At 54.5% G+C, this 18,517-nt stretch overlaps 1 protein-coding gene across 1 annotated transcript; it reads right to left on the reverse strand.

Moving 5' to 3' along the window:
* LOC128274879 (POU domain protein 2-like) lies at positions 1 to 15,956 on the reverse strand. The gene is made up of 6 exons (XM_053013218.1): positions 15,770 to 15,956; positions 10,355 to 10,402; positions 1,934 to 2,031; positions 1,537 to 1,872; positions 571 to 1,154; positions 1 to 502 (listed from the first exon to the last, which is right to left on the reverse strand). The coding sequence occupies exons 1-6, from the start codon at positions 15,954 to 15,956 to the stop codon at positions 82 to 84; spliced, it is 1,674 nt and encodes a 557-aa protein (XP_052869178.1). The 3' UTR covers positions 1 to 81.
* Between the last annotated feature and the right edge of the window lie 2,561 nt (positions 15,957 to 18,517).

Below are 18,517 nucleotides of genomic sequence, written 5' to 3' on the forward strand. Positions count from 1 at the left end.
GTGGAGATAGCTCGCCATCGGATCTGAGCACGGGTCGGCCGCCGCCGCCGTCCAAGGTAGGTCCAGTGGGCGCTCCGATGGTCATTCCTGCTTGATGCTGCCACTGCCGGTGCCAGGGCCGCCGGGATGGTGGTGCCCGTAGTGACCGACGGTGGACGTGGTGGACGACGGTGAGGAGAGACCTGGTACGAGGTTGGTTGGGCCGGAGAACAGTTCCCCGCTGGCGGACGAGTGCGTCGGGCTGTCCATGCCGTTCGGTGGGTTGATTCGCTTCTCCTTCTGGCGCCGGTTGCAAAACCAAACGCGCACCACCTCCTTCTCCATGCACAGGTTGTCGGCCAGCGTCGAGATTTCCTCGCTCGTCGGCTTGCAGTTCACAAGGAACGCCTTCTCGAGCGCCACCCGGACGGACGTTTCGATCGAGGTGCGCTTCTTGCGCCGCCGGCCCATCGTTTCCGGTGTGGCCATCGTGTTGGACAGGGCCGCGGGGCTAAAGATGCGTCTGCAAGGAGGGGAAAACCTGGGTGACCTGGGGGGCTTGCGATGTCCCGCGTGCGTGGTGCTACTTACCCTCCCGGGTTGGAGATGCTACTGTCGGCGTCCTCGAGCCACTTCTGGAGCAGCGGTTTCAGCTTGCACATGTTCTTAAAGCTCAGGTTGAGCGCCTCGAAGCGCGAGATGGTGGTCTGGGAGAAGTCGTTGCCGTACAGCTTGCCCATCGCCAGGCCCACGTCGCCCTGCGTGAAGCCGAGCTTTATCCGGCGCTGCTTGAACGTTTTGGCGAACTGCTCCAGCTCCTCCAGGTCGGTCGTTTCCTCGGGCGACGGCTCGAGGGCTCGCGGAGCGGCCGCATGCTTCTGGAGCTGCGGCGTGTGCGCCCCGGATCCGGGCGTCGACGGAGTCAGGATGCCACCGACGTTCAGCTGGCTGGCGTTGGGGGGTGTCGTTTGACTGGCCCCGATCATCGGCCCGGTCTGTGTCTGCGAGTGGTGGTGGTGATGGTGGTGGTGGTGGTGTAGACCCGGACTTTCGGAAGGGCTGTGCAGTGGAGAGCTGGTGACCGTCGGCACTCCGGTCGGGGTCGGCGTCGAGCTGGCCGTTTTGAGCTGCTGCTGCTTCTGCAGGGCCTGCAACTGGGCGACGGCTTGCTGGACCTGTCGGAAAGAGAGAGAGAACACATCAGGGCACATTGCAAGGCCAGTTCTGTGGCGGGCGGGCAGAACGAAAGAATATGGAGCGCGGCGGCGAACGGCACGGCACCTGCATCGAGGATCGTGACGCTGACAGTCCCTCGGTGCTCGGTGCGACGGGAGGACTACCGTTGGCGATGGGGATGCTGGGCGTCGTGATGACCCCTTTGCCCCCGCTCGCTACCGGTGGGCAGCCTTGCGGTGGAAAGCTTAGGCTCAACTGCGGAACACGGTTCCCAGGAAGGCAGCAGTAAGGATAGCGGAGAAAATAGACCTTTATGTCCGGACCTCATGGGTGATGCTCCCCGGATATAGGGTGTGCGCGGCTCCCACTCCGCTTCCTTACCTGGTTTTGCATAAGAAACTGGGCGGCGGCCTGTGCCTGGGCCGTGGCGGCGGCCGCCGCGTTCCCGTTGGCGCTGGCACTGCCCTGTACCTGCAGGAGCATGTACTGCTGGAGCTGCTGCTGGAGCGACGCCTGCTGAGCTTGGAGCGCCTGCTGCAGCATGCCGAGATCCTGCCCGGACAGTCCGGCCAGTCCGCCGAGCCCGAGTTGGTTCTGCAGGAACAGCGAGCTGAGGGGCAGATGGTTCTGGAGGGCCGCCAGCGCTACGCCAAGCCCTCCGCCCGGGATGGCGCTCGACTGCGGTGGCGACGGTGTCCGTCGCGATGAGTCCGTAATCTGTCCGGGGAAACCGGGGTTAGCTACGGTCGGGTTAGCCGAGGGGTCCCGGGGTGCTTACCAGATTCAGCGGAGTCGTTCGTTCCGGACGCTCGCCGGCGATTGGGCTGCTAAGGTTCTCCCGGTCACTGCCATCGTCCCGATCGCTGTCGATGTCGTCTGTCGGAGAGGGGCGAAAACGAAACACATCAGTAACACACATTGCTGACGGATTGACCCAATTCCGTGACACACGGATTCGGGAACAATGCATTCTTCAACACACCACACGTCGTCCGCCGAGAGACGGACGGGCTACAATTGACTCCTGGAACTGTTAAATCGTTGCAGAAAAAGGGGCTTCCCAAAGGGCGACGCACCGGAACAGGGATTTACGGTGTGCTAAGACCGTCTCGTCAAGGACACGAGTTACGACACGAAAAGAAAACACTGAAGAGCGTACTTTTAAGGCCAAACCAAAACATTCCGACCGAACCCTTCACCGGGCGCGGGGCGGCACCAATCATCGGGCACGGCAAAATGGCGATGCAAAACCTTTTCCCGGCCGGCACGATTCCCTGGTGTGCCGAACTGCATCTACCAGGGGGTTCCCCCAGGTCACCCTGCTGTTTATCGACCCCTTTCGCCCAACCCTGCAGAGCCGCATCCCTCGCCTGGCCTCCGGAGAAAGTACATAACGGGCGACGGCCTCGGTATTACATACCGAGAAACAAGCTGGGGGACCGCCGCTGGATTGCATTTCCCCGCGGGGCTTTTCTCGGCGTGACTTTTTTTGTGTGTCTGTAAAATTTATTAAGGTGCAACAATGTAAACGTTAACGGCGTAACACACCGACACATTACATCAACGGGGATGTGGCGCAGCAACGCTAAGGAGACTTGAATTCAAGTTCAAGGGTGGTTCTTGGGTGGAATTGCTGCACAGGGTTTCCGGTGCGTCCGGTTCTGCCGAGGGTCGTATCGAGTAGTGTAGGTCAGGTCTGGTCTGAGGCAGTCGCCCAGGCCGTAGACATAGATCGAGAGAGAACACATGACGGCGAATTAATTGTGATTTATTTCCCCAATCGGTGATTCAAAATTGATTTAAAAGAAGGGCTCGTTTAAAGAATCCAAGATGTGATCATGTATTTGTGGTCATGTCGCAACGTGTGTGTGTCTGTTTGTGGCCACGTTTTAAATGATGTATTAGATGTAGAACTTAATTCTTGCGGTTTTTATTTGAAATTTGCGACCTAACTACAGCAACAAAACGTATGACTACTTGATTGAAACTATTGTCCGTCGTTAGCTACTACTTTCTGCCATCTTCTAGGTAATTCCACGATTCCGTGTCGATAGAACGTCTAATCTGCGCTGTGCTGCCAAATCGTTGCTCATGCCACGGAACGGAATACTAGTCCGAAAGAGCAACATCTGGTGAATACAGCGCCGGGGGTTAACAGTTCCCTTCCGACATTTTCGAGACAGGTTTTGACCGGTTTTGCGATGTGGGGTCGGCCATTGTCGTTTTGAAAAATCAGCTTATCGCGTTTTTTATCCGATTCTCGTCGTTTAATGGCCAAAACTTGCTTTAAATGCATTAATTGTTGTCGAAGGGATTGTCCTTCAATATTTTCATTAGGTTCTCGAAGCTCAAAGTACACCACACCTTTCATATCCCACCATATGCGCAGCACAACCGTTGCAAAGTGAATATTTCGCTTTGGTTGCGATGGACCTGGTTCACCAGGTTGTATCCAGGGTTTTTTGCGTTTAAGATTCTTGTAATAACTCCCCTTTTTATCACCAGTGACGATTCAGTACAAGAATCTCTTTCTTTTCGGCCGCGCAAACAGTAATGAAATAGTAATTAATCTATTCCATTGATTTTTCTACCAAAAAGGTGGCCTCGTGAAAATGGAAAATTCCGAACGTCCTTTGTCACTTAGTTTTGGCTAATTTAATGTGTCAACCAAACAACGGGCCGGCAACATTTTGAAATGATGAAATATCATGGTTTCGCATGGTTCCGAATTATAACCTCCAAATAAAATCCCTGTCTATTGTCCACTAATTTAAAAACCTCTCCTAAAGCATGACGTGCCCATCTTTCGAACGGCGCAAAAAGTGTGTCAAAAATACGGCGATCAACGCTTCATCGGTGGGGGAGACACAGAAAGGTCACAGACGGTTGGCATGACCCAAAGCCGCTGAGGTTAGTGCGGAACATACCGTGAGTGACTTTAAAGTGATTTGCCCTCATGTTTCGTGTCCGTGATTGGATTGGTTTTTTTCCATTCCGGCGACTTAAATAAAAACGATGATTTACGAGTTTACGGTCCGAAAATCGGAGCCATTTTGTCGTCCGTAAAAATCGTGCCATCCCCGACCGACCGACAGTTGACAACGACAGGCACACGAGCCGAACAACCTATCGCTTCGGACAAATCAATGGTATTGTTTTGTCAATTATCAAACGTGTGTGCTGCCATGGCCCTCGCCCGGCCTGTGTGTGTGTGTGGTAGGGTTGTGTGCATAAAATGCCAAGCATAACCCTTTTGTGCGTTTGTGCCGAGAGGGAGGAAATTAAAAATTATGACGTGAATTATGGGTTCTCGGCCATAGGGCTGACTGGCTGCCGACGCGATTGCGATCGAATCGAATGGTGGCCTGATGGTGGCCAGGGCCCGCCGGTAATTGATTGCCTCCGGGAGGGTGTTTTCCGGGCGCAATGGTGCACAATTGTGGCGCAAAATGCTTTCCGCCGGGCCCCGGGTCCCTTACGCGAAGGGATTCGTGCCCCTTAACCGACGTGACGAATGCACCCGTGTTACTGGCGCTCTGGCGGTGGCGGTGGCGGTGCTGGCGATCGAGGCCCCGGGAGTGATTGATCAGCTTGTTGGGCCATTTGACGGTTTTCACCGATGCAGGCGGTCCAAGTGTCACCGATACCGGGCGGTGCTATTTAAAAATGAAAATTGGAAAATGTACGATATCACTGACTTCGGGTCCGGGCCCGAACCGAAAGGGGTACAAACCTCAAACAAAGAAAGGCGCCGTGCGCCGTGCTACGAAATACCCCACGCGCGCGCTGCAACAAATTGCATGAAATTTGTTCTAATGCACGGGAAATGATTGATTTTTCCTCGGGGCACGCCGCCAGAAGGCCGGAGCCCGAAGTTTATAACGGATCGCGCGGGCCATCCCTTCCCGTAACGGTCGCATCGGGCGGACGATGATGACGCCGATGCCGGATGATGAAATGGACGGAAAAAGGGGTCTCGCCTTATATAGTAGAGCCCCCGGGCCCTGCGCCACGTTTTCCGCCCAGCATCCGTCCGCTGGTGGAAATGCACCGGACACCCCGGCATTCCGCTCTTCAGTTTCGTCGTTTGAGTTTTTGTATTTTATGCGCTCGCTTCTTGCTTGCTGGACGTTTTATGTTCAGAGACGTTCCGTCTACACAGTAGCTTCAGTCAAACGACCGCCGACCGATCGGGCCGATCGATTACCGACCGATCCACCACTCCGGTGCATTTCCAATTCAAAGCTCAAGGTGGACGGTAAATGAGCAGAATGTCAGCACACTTCTATTGCTCATCTGGAGCTGGCCACCGAACTGGAGAAAAGTTCCACTTTCCATGTTGCAACAGCAAAACCGACCTCTTTGGCCTGGCGCTGGTCTGCCATTTTGATATTTATCGGTTTTTGCAGCCGCCGTCGTTGTCCGTATTATTCAATCTTCCACCCGATTTAATATTCTGGCTTATCATCGTCCCCATGCAACCGGTGTTGCGGAGCCACCCCTCCGGTCCCCCCGGTTCTGGGTCTTTTATTTTCGACGACTTCAATTTTTCCCTCGCCCACGGTGGTGGCCAATCATTTATTATGGAAAAGTCGGATCTCGCCGGACAAGTAAACATTGACGGGTTGGTTGAGCGGGTTTTGCTCCGTTTTGCACGTCGACGGTCTAGGCAAGTCCGAACGCGGTACCACAAAGCGGTACCAACAGACGACACCAAGTTCCGCACAATTTTTCTATATTGCCCGTGATCATAAAACGGAGTTCTGGGGGCCCGAATGGGACATCGTCAGAGTGTGACTTCCGTGTCACGTCCGAGGGCAATGTTTTCTCCCAACAGACGGTTCGGTACTTATTGACCCATGTGCTTATTGACCCTTCTATGACACCTTTTCGGGTGCCGAAAATTTTGCCGGTGAAAACTTTCCATATTCATAGCGCCATGCTCTGCGGTCGCTGCGAAAGGGTGGCAGGCCTTTTTTACCGTACCGTACCGATCATGACGTGGCTGGGGCCGTATGCAAAAAGATAGGGAAAGCCACTTGATTCGCAAACGAAATCGGCCGAAGGCTGGGGACCCGGGGAGTCCGGCGCAAAAACACACGAACTCACGGATCGGGAGCTCGGGCGATGATGAATATTTGATGTCCGAGGTATGAATTTTTATTGTAGCATTGATTTTTGCGTTACCGATGCGCCCGGCATCGGTGCTTCATTGGTATTCATCGCGTCGTTGCTGGCGGTGGTCAGTTTCTAAATCCTAACCTTATCCCGAGCGCATCGCACGACCTCCGTCCAAGCCGATGCTGACCAATCAAAAGCGGTACTCCCGTCGAGTCGATCGGTCGGTGGTGAGTTTTCTTTGCATAAATTTTGAATAATAAACTCGTCCTCGAACGGGTTCCGGAAGGGCCATCGGGCGAGATTTTCCACCGGCGAGAAAGCCCGGCACACATACGCAGTGAGCCATAAAATTGTATTGTAGGAAGTGCGAAGAGATTTGAATTTCTGCCCTCGTTCGGCCAAGCCAAGGATTGCTCGCCGGTCGGTCGTTGGTATGCAAACGGCAGCTCTGGAAATGGCGCAGCTGATACCCGGGGAGCTAAATCACCCCTCGGCCCTTCGGACAGGCTGACCCCTCCCGAGGTTGGCCGAGCGAAAGGGGTGCCGACGCCGCCGCGCCAAATGGTGTGATGGTCGGGAACTGGCAAAATCCCATTAATTTTCTTTAAACTTGACCACCGGATCGACAGTGCGAAAGGGTGTTACTAGGGGCGCAATGGCGTCCCCGCACACCCGGCGTCGTAATCCAGTTTTCGCCATACGCCACGCCATACGCCACGGATCGTCGGTTAGCTTCGGTGCCCGGATTGTGGCCATTTCGCCGTTGGTATGCGAAAAATTTGAATTCCTTGCGGTGCGGAATGAAAAGGATCGTCTCGAGATTTTACATTTTTCACGCTCTAATGAACGTATCCTAGCCGGGACCACCCCTACACAGGACTGCGCCGTCCGGGTCGCTTCACCCTCGCAACGAGTGAAGGATTTTGGGTCGAGATTTCCCGGGGGGTGAAACGTTTTTGTGGTCGGCGGTTTTTTTAAGTCCTCTGTTTGGATGGGGCAGTTTGTCGCATTCCGCATTCGGACGAATTAGAATCAGTTCGTGGAACGGGGCGGCCATTGGAGTCGGCGATGTCCACTAATTGGAAGCAGATTCCGGGGAACCATAACGAAGAGAAATGATCTCGCTCCGGTTCGCTATTGTAATTACAATTATTACACACTCTCGCACACCAATAAAAGGTGCTTCATTAAACTCTGGCCGGCCGCCCGGCCGGAAAGCGGATGGCTCTCCGGGACGTCGTCGGCCGGGACGTGCGGTCAAGCGCGCGCGCGCCCAGATACTTTCCCAGAATATTTAATGTCCGCGGTTTTTACTGCCAATTTATGCGCAGGTCGGCGGCACCGATGTCGGTCGTTGCAGCGGCGCAGTCGTGAGCGGTCCGCGGTGCATTCTTCCGAGAAGAACCTCCAGAAGCCATTACCTCTCTCTTTCGGGCCGCCAAGAAGGGTATCATTTGCAAACTATTCGCCCAACATCTCGCGGCGCAGCGGTGGCCCCGGCGGGAAGCCGCGGTCGTGATTTGAAATTTCAATTAAAACCGTTTTTATTGCAATTAAATTACAACCCCGGCTCTCGCCGACTGGCTGTGGCCGGCGGACCGACCGAAAACTGGCGCCGTGAATCAAAATGGCGTGGCCGTTGCCGCCATTGCGAACCGCGTGAGAGCCGTTGCTGTATCGATCGGTGGTGGGTTTAAAATTTCCATCCCGAAGGAGCACGACGAGGAAGAAGCCGAAAACCACAACCGCGGCCGCGTGTATTCCCGTGGGACCGCGCACAAAGGCGCCGTGATTGGCCGCCACAACACCAGCGAGGACTGCACCGCGGGGCCGTGGGGTTTCGAATTCAAATTGCCAGTCAGCCAGCCAGTTCGTCGAGTCGGCACCCTTCATCGACGACGTAACGACGCCAATCCTTCTTTTTTAACACTTTACCCAGGCAGCTGTCTACACACCCCTTCAAGGACCACAAAAAAGGCACCCGAAAGGCACCCGGGAGAGGTGTTTGATTAGGCTAATTACCCGTCAGCGGCGAACTCAATCCCGGGAAAGTCACCCCAAGCGCCGGAAAGGGTTGCCGCCTGCTCTTGAGGGGTTTTCAATTTTAGGGGTTGAATTTAAATATTCACCGAAACACCGAACCGAACCGGATGGAAGATGTCTCATTTGAATCGCAGGATCAGAGGGGGCCCTGGAACCCTTTTCGCGGTGCGCGCACGTGAATAAATGCATATTTAATGGCGTTCCACAAATTAGGGGTTGCTGCGATGAAACCGAAGAAGGTTGGGCCATTTTTATGCAACAAGCACGAGGACCACGACCAGTTTTTTTATGCCGAACAATAAAATGAGGTCCCCGTGCCCGTAAATTAACCCTTCCGATATGCTGATAATGCACGGTCTCGGCTTCGCACTTTATCGTTCCAATCGCATTAAACTGACGCACTTTATTCGACGGCCCGGTCCGGCCGGATCAGGTGGATCAGGTGAATAATTGAGAGGGTATTTAAATGTTTAATCAGTGGCCAGGGGTTGCGAAAGGTGGTGAACCGAACCGCAAGGACGGTCGCATTTAAGTAAGTAACAGGATCACATCGATTAGAGTGTGATAGCGCGAGGCCATTTCGGTGAAGATTATGCTCTGGAGGAACCAGGGTCCTTCGAGGCAGCTGCGCGCCTTCCGTGTACAGGTGTGGCGGCACACGGGATGGAATTCCCGGCAATGTTGGGCCCAATATGAGCACACGTCCTGTGTGCCAATCTACACGATCCCTTTGTTTGACACGTGCCCACAACCTCTCAGGTAGTCCGTCCGTCCGTCTCAATCCTCACATCCGTTCGCCCGGTCCGCCCGATCCAAAAGTCACAGCCCGACAAAACCCTTTTTGCGGTCCCCGTCGAAGGATGCCGCCGTCGTCCTCCTCGTCGTCGTCGCGAAGTTTATTTTCATTTCCAAGAGGATAACAAATGTCTACAAACTCGCGCCGAACGAACCCCGGAAGGATGTCCCCCCCGGCCGACCGATGCCGGCACGGGGCCGAAGTTGTGTCAACGAAAAAGAAGCGGATGAGGGCTTAAGATCGTAAAACTATTAACTAAGTGAGAAAATAAATCTTGATTCCCGGGGCCGGGCGCGCACGCTCGCGCGCTCGTGTCTGTCCCCGCCGCAGATCCTTTTTCGTCCTTTTTTTCTCCGGACAAAGTCACACCAAAGTCCTCGGCCCGGTAAAGGATTGAGAGAAGGAGCCAACCCAACCCAAGAAGAAAAAACCGAACCCGGGGCCGGGGTTCGGTTTCGATTGTGACACGCACCGTCGCGTCAGGACACGGCGAGGGCCAACTTTGACGCAACACACACGCGCGCCCGTTCGAGACCCTCAGTTTGTAGAGAGTTTAATCGCTAATTCACCCATCAGCGTGCCAGCGTCTTCGAGGTCGCTGAGGGTCCTCTTGAGGACCCTTAGAGTGTCTCGTGTCTCGTGGTTCCGAGTGTGCGAAAGGGTTCTCTTGCCGGTGGTGCGAGAGGGTCCTAAGCAAGCAGATACATTAACATCACAACAAACGGCACAATGGGAAGACGATTAAAACTCGATTCGAATCGGGCCTCGAACGAAGAACACACAAAAAATGAAGAGTTTCGAGAGAGGCCGCCGTGTGTTTGCTCGTCCGGGAACCGGGGACACCGGGAAAAAAGGACGGGCACACCTCAGCGTTCGATCAAGATCCGGGTGATTATGACGATGCTAATGAAGTCGATAATCTTGGTCGTGTGCCGGTCGAATCGTCGTCCTTGCGCAACGATGCCGTGCGGGGTTGGTGGAACGCCCGAAAAAGGGTTCGGGGCACGGGTTAAAGGATAGAGGATGTTTCGGAGTGCCATCCGGGAGAGGGAGAGCGATCGAACGAATCAATTGATTCGTTCCCCGGTGTGCGGGGCAAGTAATTTTGGGCACGCGTAACCGTTTGGTGCGCGCAAAATGGTGGGCCGTGATCGGCGACTTCTTTCCGAAATTCGACGGCCCGTGTGTTGATAGATTGATGCTGCTTCGTCGGAGCGAGCGAGAGAGAGAAACACTTACCATGTGAACGGGGTGGCGATGGTGATTTTGGTGTTTTTATGCTCAGGTCTGTGGATGAAAAAAAAACAGGAAACGGAAACGGAACATTATTTGCCGGGAAGCATAAATATGTGCGCGACAGATCAATCGACGGGACTCGGAGTTCGTTCGGAGAGTTAGCGAACGCGAGCGGGCTTAGGGGATGACGAATACATCTATTTTTTACGCACAATCCTGGCCCTGGGTCCTGGGTGTTTGGTGAATTATTTACATAGGCCCCCGGTCCGTCCAGAAGATGCTCGTCGTCGTCCGGCGGCTTCGTTATTGCAATAAATTAAAACGAGGGGTTGGCAAGTGACTCTCGCGTGCGCCCGTCCAACGGAGCACCCCGCCCGGGACAGTGCACATGTCAATATATTTTCATCTCACAGCATCGGTCTCGGGGCCGGACACCACCAGGCCTGGTTCCGTTTGCCCTCCCTACGCAGCCCTCGCTTCGCAAAGCCGGCGGATTCCGAGTGCTTAGGCCTCGGAGCACCTTTTTATATCCAAATGAAGAGCGCAAAGGACGAAGGGACTCTAAAGAAGTGTTGGGTTACCAGCAGCAGCAGCAGCAGCCGCAGCGGCCGGACGGTGGAAGATGCGAAGGTGGACTACCAAAAACACCATCTGCAGCCGAATTGGATGGGACGAATTGGAGAGTATGGAGTGACAATATTAGGGGCCTATTATTTATATGTATCTGCCATACGGCCGGTCGTCCGGCTCGTGGGCTCGCCGAGGCCGTGGTCAGCAGCGGTGTGGTCGAACGGCCACCTTTCGGGGGCCGTAAACAGAGGAATGGAATACATCGGTCGGTATCGCTCGACGACGCCGACGACGACGTGTCCATCGATATTTTATAGCCTCCCCCGAGTGCTGCCTCTGGCCAAAGGATGCCTTTTCCGCCCCGGTGGGTTATTGTTCCCAAAGGACACGCTTCTAAACTCCCGAGAACCGGACCGAAGGTTCGGTCACCGCTGGACGATCCCCTATCCCCGGTGCTCATCACACATCGCATCATCCCCTAATAAATTATTGGCGAGGACTTTTCGCACTCCTTCGCATCAACCACCAGCAGCAGCAGGAGCAGGAGCGCCATCGAGACGCAAGATGGATGCTGATGAGCATCATTTCGGTGGTGGTGTTATAGGTCCCCTCGATCGGACGCGAGCCCGTGTCCCTGCCGGACGACGTCGGACGTCCAAATATTTTTATGCAAATCCGACCGCCAGCGAGGGACCGTCCCGGCGAGGGGCGCTACACGTCCGCGAAGCATGACAAATTCGAGGCCAGGACGCTTTTGACCTTTCCCGTTCGTTCCGACGAGGGTCGGCCACCGTGGAACCACCATTTGCATTAGGGCCGCCGCCGGCGCTGGGTGATCGATGGATTAAAGTTTAATTAATTATCCGCCATCCGCCGGAGTCCTGCGGCAGGACCATCGCCCGAAAAAAAGAGGCCATAAAAAAGATGCATATTGTGAAAAAAGGCACATTGTAGCGTCTCTATTGCTTATGCAAAGTCATGCACCAATGCAGCAGCGGCCCTAACAGCCTGTGATTTTCGTCCGTTTGGCAGCCAAATGACCCTCAATGTTGATTTTATGTGTGCAGAACCGAGGCAAAAAAGGTGATAAAGGTGTTTTTTCGACACAGAGAGAGAGAGAGAAGGGGCAACGCATCGCAAACGGTGTGTAATTTATTTGACCCACGACGAATGGGTCCTTTTTTGTGCCGCACGGACCTCTAGCAGGCTTTCACTTTGGCAGCAGCCAAAGATGCATTTGAATATTGGCGTACGGCGAACCCTGCCGTGCTGTGTGCTGTGAGAGGTCCCAAGGAGGGCCGCAGAATTTATAGGCGGAAAAAAGAAAGAAAGCCGGAGGTGCCAAAGGAGATGGTTCCGGCCACGACGCCGGACCACGTTTCGCCCCGTTCCCTCGGGATCGGGGCTCACGCTGTGGCCTTTTGTTTATGCAAATGGGCATGTGATTTTCCTCCGTTCCTCCCCGTTCGCCACCAGGTGCACCGTGTGTCAGCCGGCCATCGGGAACGGGATCGCCAGAGACGGCCGTAAAATAGCCAGCCCCCTTCAACCGGTGGTGTGTGCAAGGTGCAACTGGTTTTTCCCGCTTCCCGAGCGCGGCCACGGTGGTGCTGGTCCCATTTGCCTATTTGCCAAACATAGTTCCGTGTTGCCCATTCCGGACTAATGCGCGCCACGGTCGGTCAGCCCAGGTCTTCTGCCTTCTGCCTGCCTCTCGGTGCGCGGCGCGCTCCGACAAACTAATGAGCCCGATTTCCATTGGAAATGAATCGGGCGCGAGCAAAACGAGGTTGACGTGGTCCAGTCCGCTTCTTCGGGCACCGCACACCCCATTCACCACCCCCCCGACCGGGGGGCGGGGGGTCTTTAACGGTTCGCCGTTCGCCCATCGTTCTAATCTCTTTTAACGCGGACGCGGACTTCGAACGGCGATAAGGGGAATCACGTCCGGTTCTTCTTTGGGGGGGTTCAATTTTCCGTTGAAAATGCTTCTAAAGGGGTGGCCACCACCTTTCCCACTCCGCTTCGGGGGGCGCCGGCTTTAGCGTATGGCTCATTAGCCAAAATTTAATTAATTAAGATCGCAACTTTGGTCCAAGAATTTACATCAAGAATTAAAGCCCGAACCGCCCGGCGATGATCGGAGTCCTTCGGTTGGCCGGTTGTCGGCGCCAATTAGCGAACGCGAGCGTAGTGTGTTCTGTAATCCGCCACCCCCCCTCGGCCGGTGTCCCCGATCGCATCCATTAACATGATTTATACCAGGGCGCATCGGCGGTTCCAGGGGAACCATACATTTCTGTGACGCGTTTGGGGAGTAATTGAGGTGGAAGACTCGCCGCGAGAGTCAAACGTTTCGCGAAAACGGACCCCTCGCCCTCGGGAGGAAGGTGTGAGAAATGGCCACTCGACGCCGCCGGGTGGGTGGGTGGTGTTGAAAGCGACGCTTTCCGTGGTGCGCCGTTATTACTCCGCTGCACTCATTATCGCATAGCACCCTCGGAGCCGTCCTCCCGGGCCCACCGCCGGCGTGTTTGCAGTTTAAATTGTTTTTGTTGTTTTTTCGTTATGCATATGTGCACTTGCGGTTGCGGCCCGTTGTTGCCTGCACCGGCTCACGCGGTCGGTAAGCAAATTTTTCCAAGCCCCCGCGCGGCCTCGGCGGCCCTCGCTCGCTCGCTGCATTTAGATGTGTAATTCTTTTTGACTGCAATTAAGCGCTTCAATAATCCTTTTAATGTTGGCGTCGGCCCAACCAACCGAGAGCGCGCGCGCGAGGGCCTGGGCGTAATTATTATAATTAAAATAAAGTGAATAATAATTAATTAATGGGTTTTTGCGCGCTCGGTGCACGCTAATGATCCGGACGGGTGTGCGAGGCGAACGGAGCGCCCGGCCCGGTGCGTAAGCCAACGCGAGGCGTTAGACACGGACAGGTTGGGCCGTGTCCGAGGTCCTTCGAGCGGGCCACCGACTCACATAGTTACGCTCCAAATGTAGGCCCGTGTTTAGCAGTTATTAAATAAGCTAGCGGCTTGGGCCACACCCTGGGTCGTCGAAGAAGGGGAATCACGGTGGTACCTGCTGCTGCTGCTGTTGACCGGAGTGCCGGATCCAGGAAACGGGACCCGAAAGAAGGGGCCCGTGGGCCGAATTTTCGATCGATAAGGATCAAAGGCGTGTTCGACGAGAGAGTCATCTTGAAAAGGATTAGAGACGGCGGGGCGAACACGATACGGAGCGACGCGACGGAGTTGGTGGATGAAATTTCATCGCGCCGAATGGGATACCGAACGGGCTCCGGGAATTCCGAGGGAGAGAAGAAATTAGAGACCAAACACAGGGCGATTGTGATCTGCGATTTTTCCCGGAGGCCCCCGGAAGGCCGGCTTCGTGGCGGTTCCGAAATGCAAAATCCATAGCGAACGCGCCCGGAAGCTACGGACGAACCAACCAACAGCCGAGCCGTTGATCGATCAATCGATCGATTCCTGGGATGGGAAGACACTCGGTTGGCCTCGAGGGCCGAGATGGTCTTCGGCCGGGTTTTGAAGGACACAGGCCCGGAGGTGCCCAAGCAGGGCCAATCGGCCTCGCCTAGCGAGCAGATCCTTACCGGTTTTTTTCGTCTCCTGTAGCCACAGCACGCCGATCGATCGCTCTCTACCTGTTCCGATACGTGGACTGCCGGCGGAGGAAGGACAGGAATGGTGGGGTTCCGAAGGTCGAACAGGAAGCGAAACGGAGAGCTGAACGATTTTTCATGTTCACTCCGATTCAATGGCGCAAAAAACAAAAAACCTCGGGCCGGAGTGCCGAGAAAATGTGGGAGTCCTGGATTCGCTTGGCACATACCAGACCAGTTTAAGGATATTTCAGGGACGCCCGTCGTCGCCAGCCGCTTGCGATAATAACCGAGCGGGACGGAGGAGCAAGAAGAAGGTCTGAGGACACAGGCCCGGCACACAATGGGATTGGTGCATCGGTGGAACAAGGAAAGGTTACGCAGTTTGCGTGCGTGCTGCTGCATCCCTGCAGCGAGTGCGTTTCCTTTACCTTTATTTTTTTCGTTAAAATCGGAGCCATTATTTACGTTTCATTTGTCGATCACAATGCGTTCCTCCCGCTCTCATTGAGATTTTTTTTTCGTTCTCTTCATCTTCCGCCATCTAAAGCTGGCGCAAGGCGCAACAATTTTCATGTTGACGGCCACTGCGCGGCATTTCGAAGCAAATGGTTTCCAGCGTGCAACGATCGGTCTCTAACATTGAACCGTTTAATTGGCCAATTCACACAGATTCACAGAAAAGAGGATCGTTTATCACCGACCGGCCGTCGTCCGTAATCGAGGTGTTCATAATGCGGAGCTTATCATGTTTGATGATCATGGCGGAAGTTAATCCGTTTCAAGAGCGCGCCACAGCCCAGCACACCACCGGTTTGCGTCAAAGCCTCTCTTGCGTCAGCCACGGACCCGAACGGGGGTTTCTTCGCTTCTTCTTCCGCCCCGAGAACCTTCCGGCTGAAGCTTAGAAGAAAGTAGAGGTCGGTAAACAGTCTCGCTCGGCGCGATTTCAAAACCGTGAACACCGTTTTTCAATCGGTGACTTGTGGCGCGGTGACGGATTTTATCGCCTTACACAGCCCCACACACAGCGGCCGCCACCTATCGATTGGCGGAAACACCTTATCGGCGCCTAGGGCCGTCGCCTTATCGCAAGGAAATGTGTCACGGGTCGCGGGCAAATCACCTGCACCGAGGGGAAGCCCTGGCTCTGGCCCGGCTCTCCGGGTGCACTCTGCACGGTCTGTGGTCGGTTGCAACAAGTGCAGGCACAGCGCACTTACATCGTTGTGTTGACGGTGACGGCGTTCGCAGCAGCTCCCGCTTGACCGAGTTGTTGTTGTCCTCGCGGTCCCGGTGCTCGCGGACCGCGGCCCAGGAGCGCACCTTCGACAGGACCATGCTGCCGGTGCCGGTCGGTTGCGTGGGGTCACTGCTGAGGTGGCTCGCGGTCGACGGTAGCAGGAGCATATCACAGGCCAACAGCCGCTTCCTTCGGCTTCGGGCGGCTTCCTTCGACCGACGACAGACGGTGCTGCTGGTGGTGTTGTCGTTTTGTGTCGTAATTTTTCCGTCCGCCACTGTGCGCACCCCGTGCGCACACACTCTGTGTCACTCTCTACCGCGCCGCACAATGGACCACAGACCCTGTCAGCACAATGCGCCTGTCACATTTCGCGCGGTCCTTATTTGTTCCACTTCCCCGAAGAACGGCTTTTAGTTTTGTGGCCGAAACAGTGCACCACCAAAAATCAACATAAACACTGGGACCCACACACACGCGCACACACTGGGGCACTCTTCTAAGAAAGTGGCCCCGTGGCCTTCTAAGATGTGTAGCTACTACGCCGCGAATGCAAAACACGCACGCGAATGTTAGCGCACCGTCCAAACGGAAGAAGAAGAAGCAAGTGTGCGGAAAGGATTGCGTTGCGTGCCGCTTTGCGTCAGATCTCGGAGTGTGTGGAGCTACACACGCACAACCTCCACCGAGTAGCAAAATTTTCGAACTGCGCCGCCGACTACGATGACGACGAAGACGGCGACGACGAACTTTGCACACACATTCAAACGGAGCTTTCGTGGGAGAGTGAGAGAGCGAGCGAGCTCATTCGTTAAGTTCGGTTAGCCCTCTCTCTCACGGTGGAGTGGGTTCGCTTCGGTTTCACGCACACCACCGAACGGACGAATGAACGAACGGGCTCGGGTGTGTGTGTGCGTCGCAGTGTGTTGTGCAATCCGAGTGAGCGAGTGAGCGAGAGCGCACCAGCGGGGGCCAGAGCAGAGCAGTGGCAGCGTGTAAAAAAGCGATGTTTAATGTATTCAAAAGTCGGAGGGGTACAAAATCAAAAATAGGCGGAGACTATTTTAAACGACGCTCGTTTTTTTTATGCTCACTTTTTTCCCCCGTTTTTTTTCGGAGTTTGCGTTTTCCGCGCTCCGAGAGGAGAGGGTGCTTGCTTTTTTACCGAAGCCTAAAAAAAGCGCCTTTCGTTAAGTTTCCATCGCACGGCCACCCTTTCGGGGGCTCCGCTCGTTGGCGCACTTTTCTGGAGGGTTTCCCGGCGCATACGTTCATCTCGCTCCCTCTCGGGTGCCTCTGCTCGGGAGTTAAGATGATTTTTCCGAGCATAAAACAGAGATTATTGCCTCGCGACTGCGATCCGCTGCCAGGGAAACGGGCGCCGGTGAAGTGGTTTCCGTTTGCAATGGCTGGCGTCCTTCGATTTGGTATTAATTCCCTGACTTTGGGTGCTACTTTGAATATGTTGCCACAAAAATACGTAAGACCTGTCGTTATTCACCCACTTTCGATGCCTTTTCTTCCCAGCCCTTCATTAGCCCCCTGCATCCGAACAGGTAGGTCCCCGGGTGAGCTAGGTATTTCGGTGTCCCTTTTTGGCGAACCCTTGTCCCTTTTTAATCACCGGCCCTCGGACAGTGTGACGCAGTCCGGCAAAGGGCACGGGGAAAAAGAGGACCAAAGTGCACCGGGGTTGCGCTTTGACGGCAGCATCCCGAAATTGCATAAGATAATTCCGCTACACACACGAGACGGTTGGCTATCCCTTTTTTGTGTGTCGTTTTCCCAAGAAGTCCAGCCGAAACCAAATTCGAGATGAAGGAACCGACAAAAAAACGCATCGTAAAGTCGAGAAATTGCGTCGGAACGGGGATGTTAGATTTCGTTTCCAAAAATCGTCAAATCAATTGCAACCAACCGAAATAGGAAAACAGAAAAAGAAATCAGAATGCATTTGGGGTTGCACTCTGGTACCGGGGTGCGGTGCGCCGTGGGACCTTCTTCGGTGGCACCGCTTTTTTTTTCGCCTCTCTTTTTGTTGCGCGTATTTCGGGGATTTGTTTTTCGAAAAAACTGCACCGCATCTTATCGACCGGTACCTTATTCTTCGGGCTTACTTCACCTTCCGCCGAAGGGCCCGGAATAGTTGTAGGGTGTGTATGCATCGGTTTTGTTCTCCTCTTCTTCTTCATCTTCTGTTGTTAGCCAACTGGCACTCGGCGGAGTGTTGGTTTTTTTCAAATTTTGCCAAAAAATCTGTTTTCGAACACAAAGTTCTCACGCTCGGCGCACGAAATGGGAAGATTTGGATTTTTCCGGATTTATAGACGCCAAAAAGTGGGTAATAACAAGAACACGGGTTTCCAGCGACGACAGCCGAGTGTCGCCGTCCATACCTTTGCAGGAAAGAGAACTCCAATAGCCAAAGCAAACGACCGTTGTGCAATCGATCTCTCCGAGGCACGGGAATTGCCACGGCGAGACGGCACCGATTTTGGCACAGTAACGAACTTTTCTTTTGTCTGTGTTTTTTATGGGTGTTTTTTCGGAAAATTGGCCGAGAAGGACACCAATCGGCCGCTTACTGTACGTTTCGCCGTAATTCGCTGCATTGTCTAACACGGATGCGATCGGCTCGGGCAAGGATTTGAGGCCCGGGCTGTGTACTTTAAATATCGATTGCCAAAGAGCCGGATCGATCGGAGCGGAGATTTAAATGACACACAGC

The sequence above is a fragment of the Anopheles cruzii genome, chromosome 3 (assembly GCF_943734635.1).
Source record: "Anopheles cruzii chromosome 3, idAnoCruzAS_RS32_06, whole genome shotgun sequence".
Lineage (NCBI taxonomy): Eukaryota > Metazoa > Arthropoda > Insecta > Diptera > Culicidae > Anopheles > Anopheles cruzii.

Excerpts from the sequence above, each read along its gene's own strand:
- LOC128274879 (XM_053013218.1), bottom strand. The coding sequence starts at position 15,956 with ATGCTCCTGCTACCGTCGACCGCGAGCCACCTCAGCAGTGACCCCACG. Across the intron at positions 2,032-10,354 it reads ATCGCCACCCCGTTCACATG|ACGACATCGACAGCGATCGG; the intron begins GTAAGTGTTTCT and ends CCTCTCCGACAG. Across the intron at positions 503-570 it reads AGCATCTCCAACCCGGGAGG|ACGCATCTTTAGCCCCGCGG; the intron begins GTAAGTAGCACC and ends CCCTCCTTGCAG.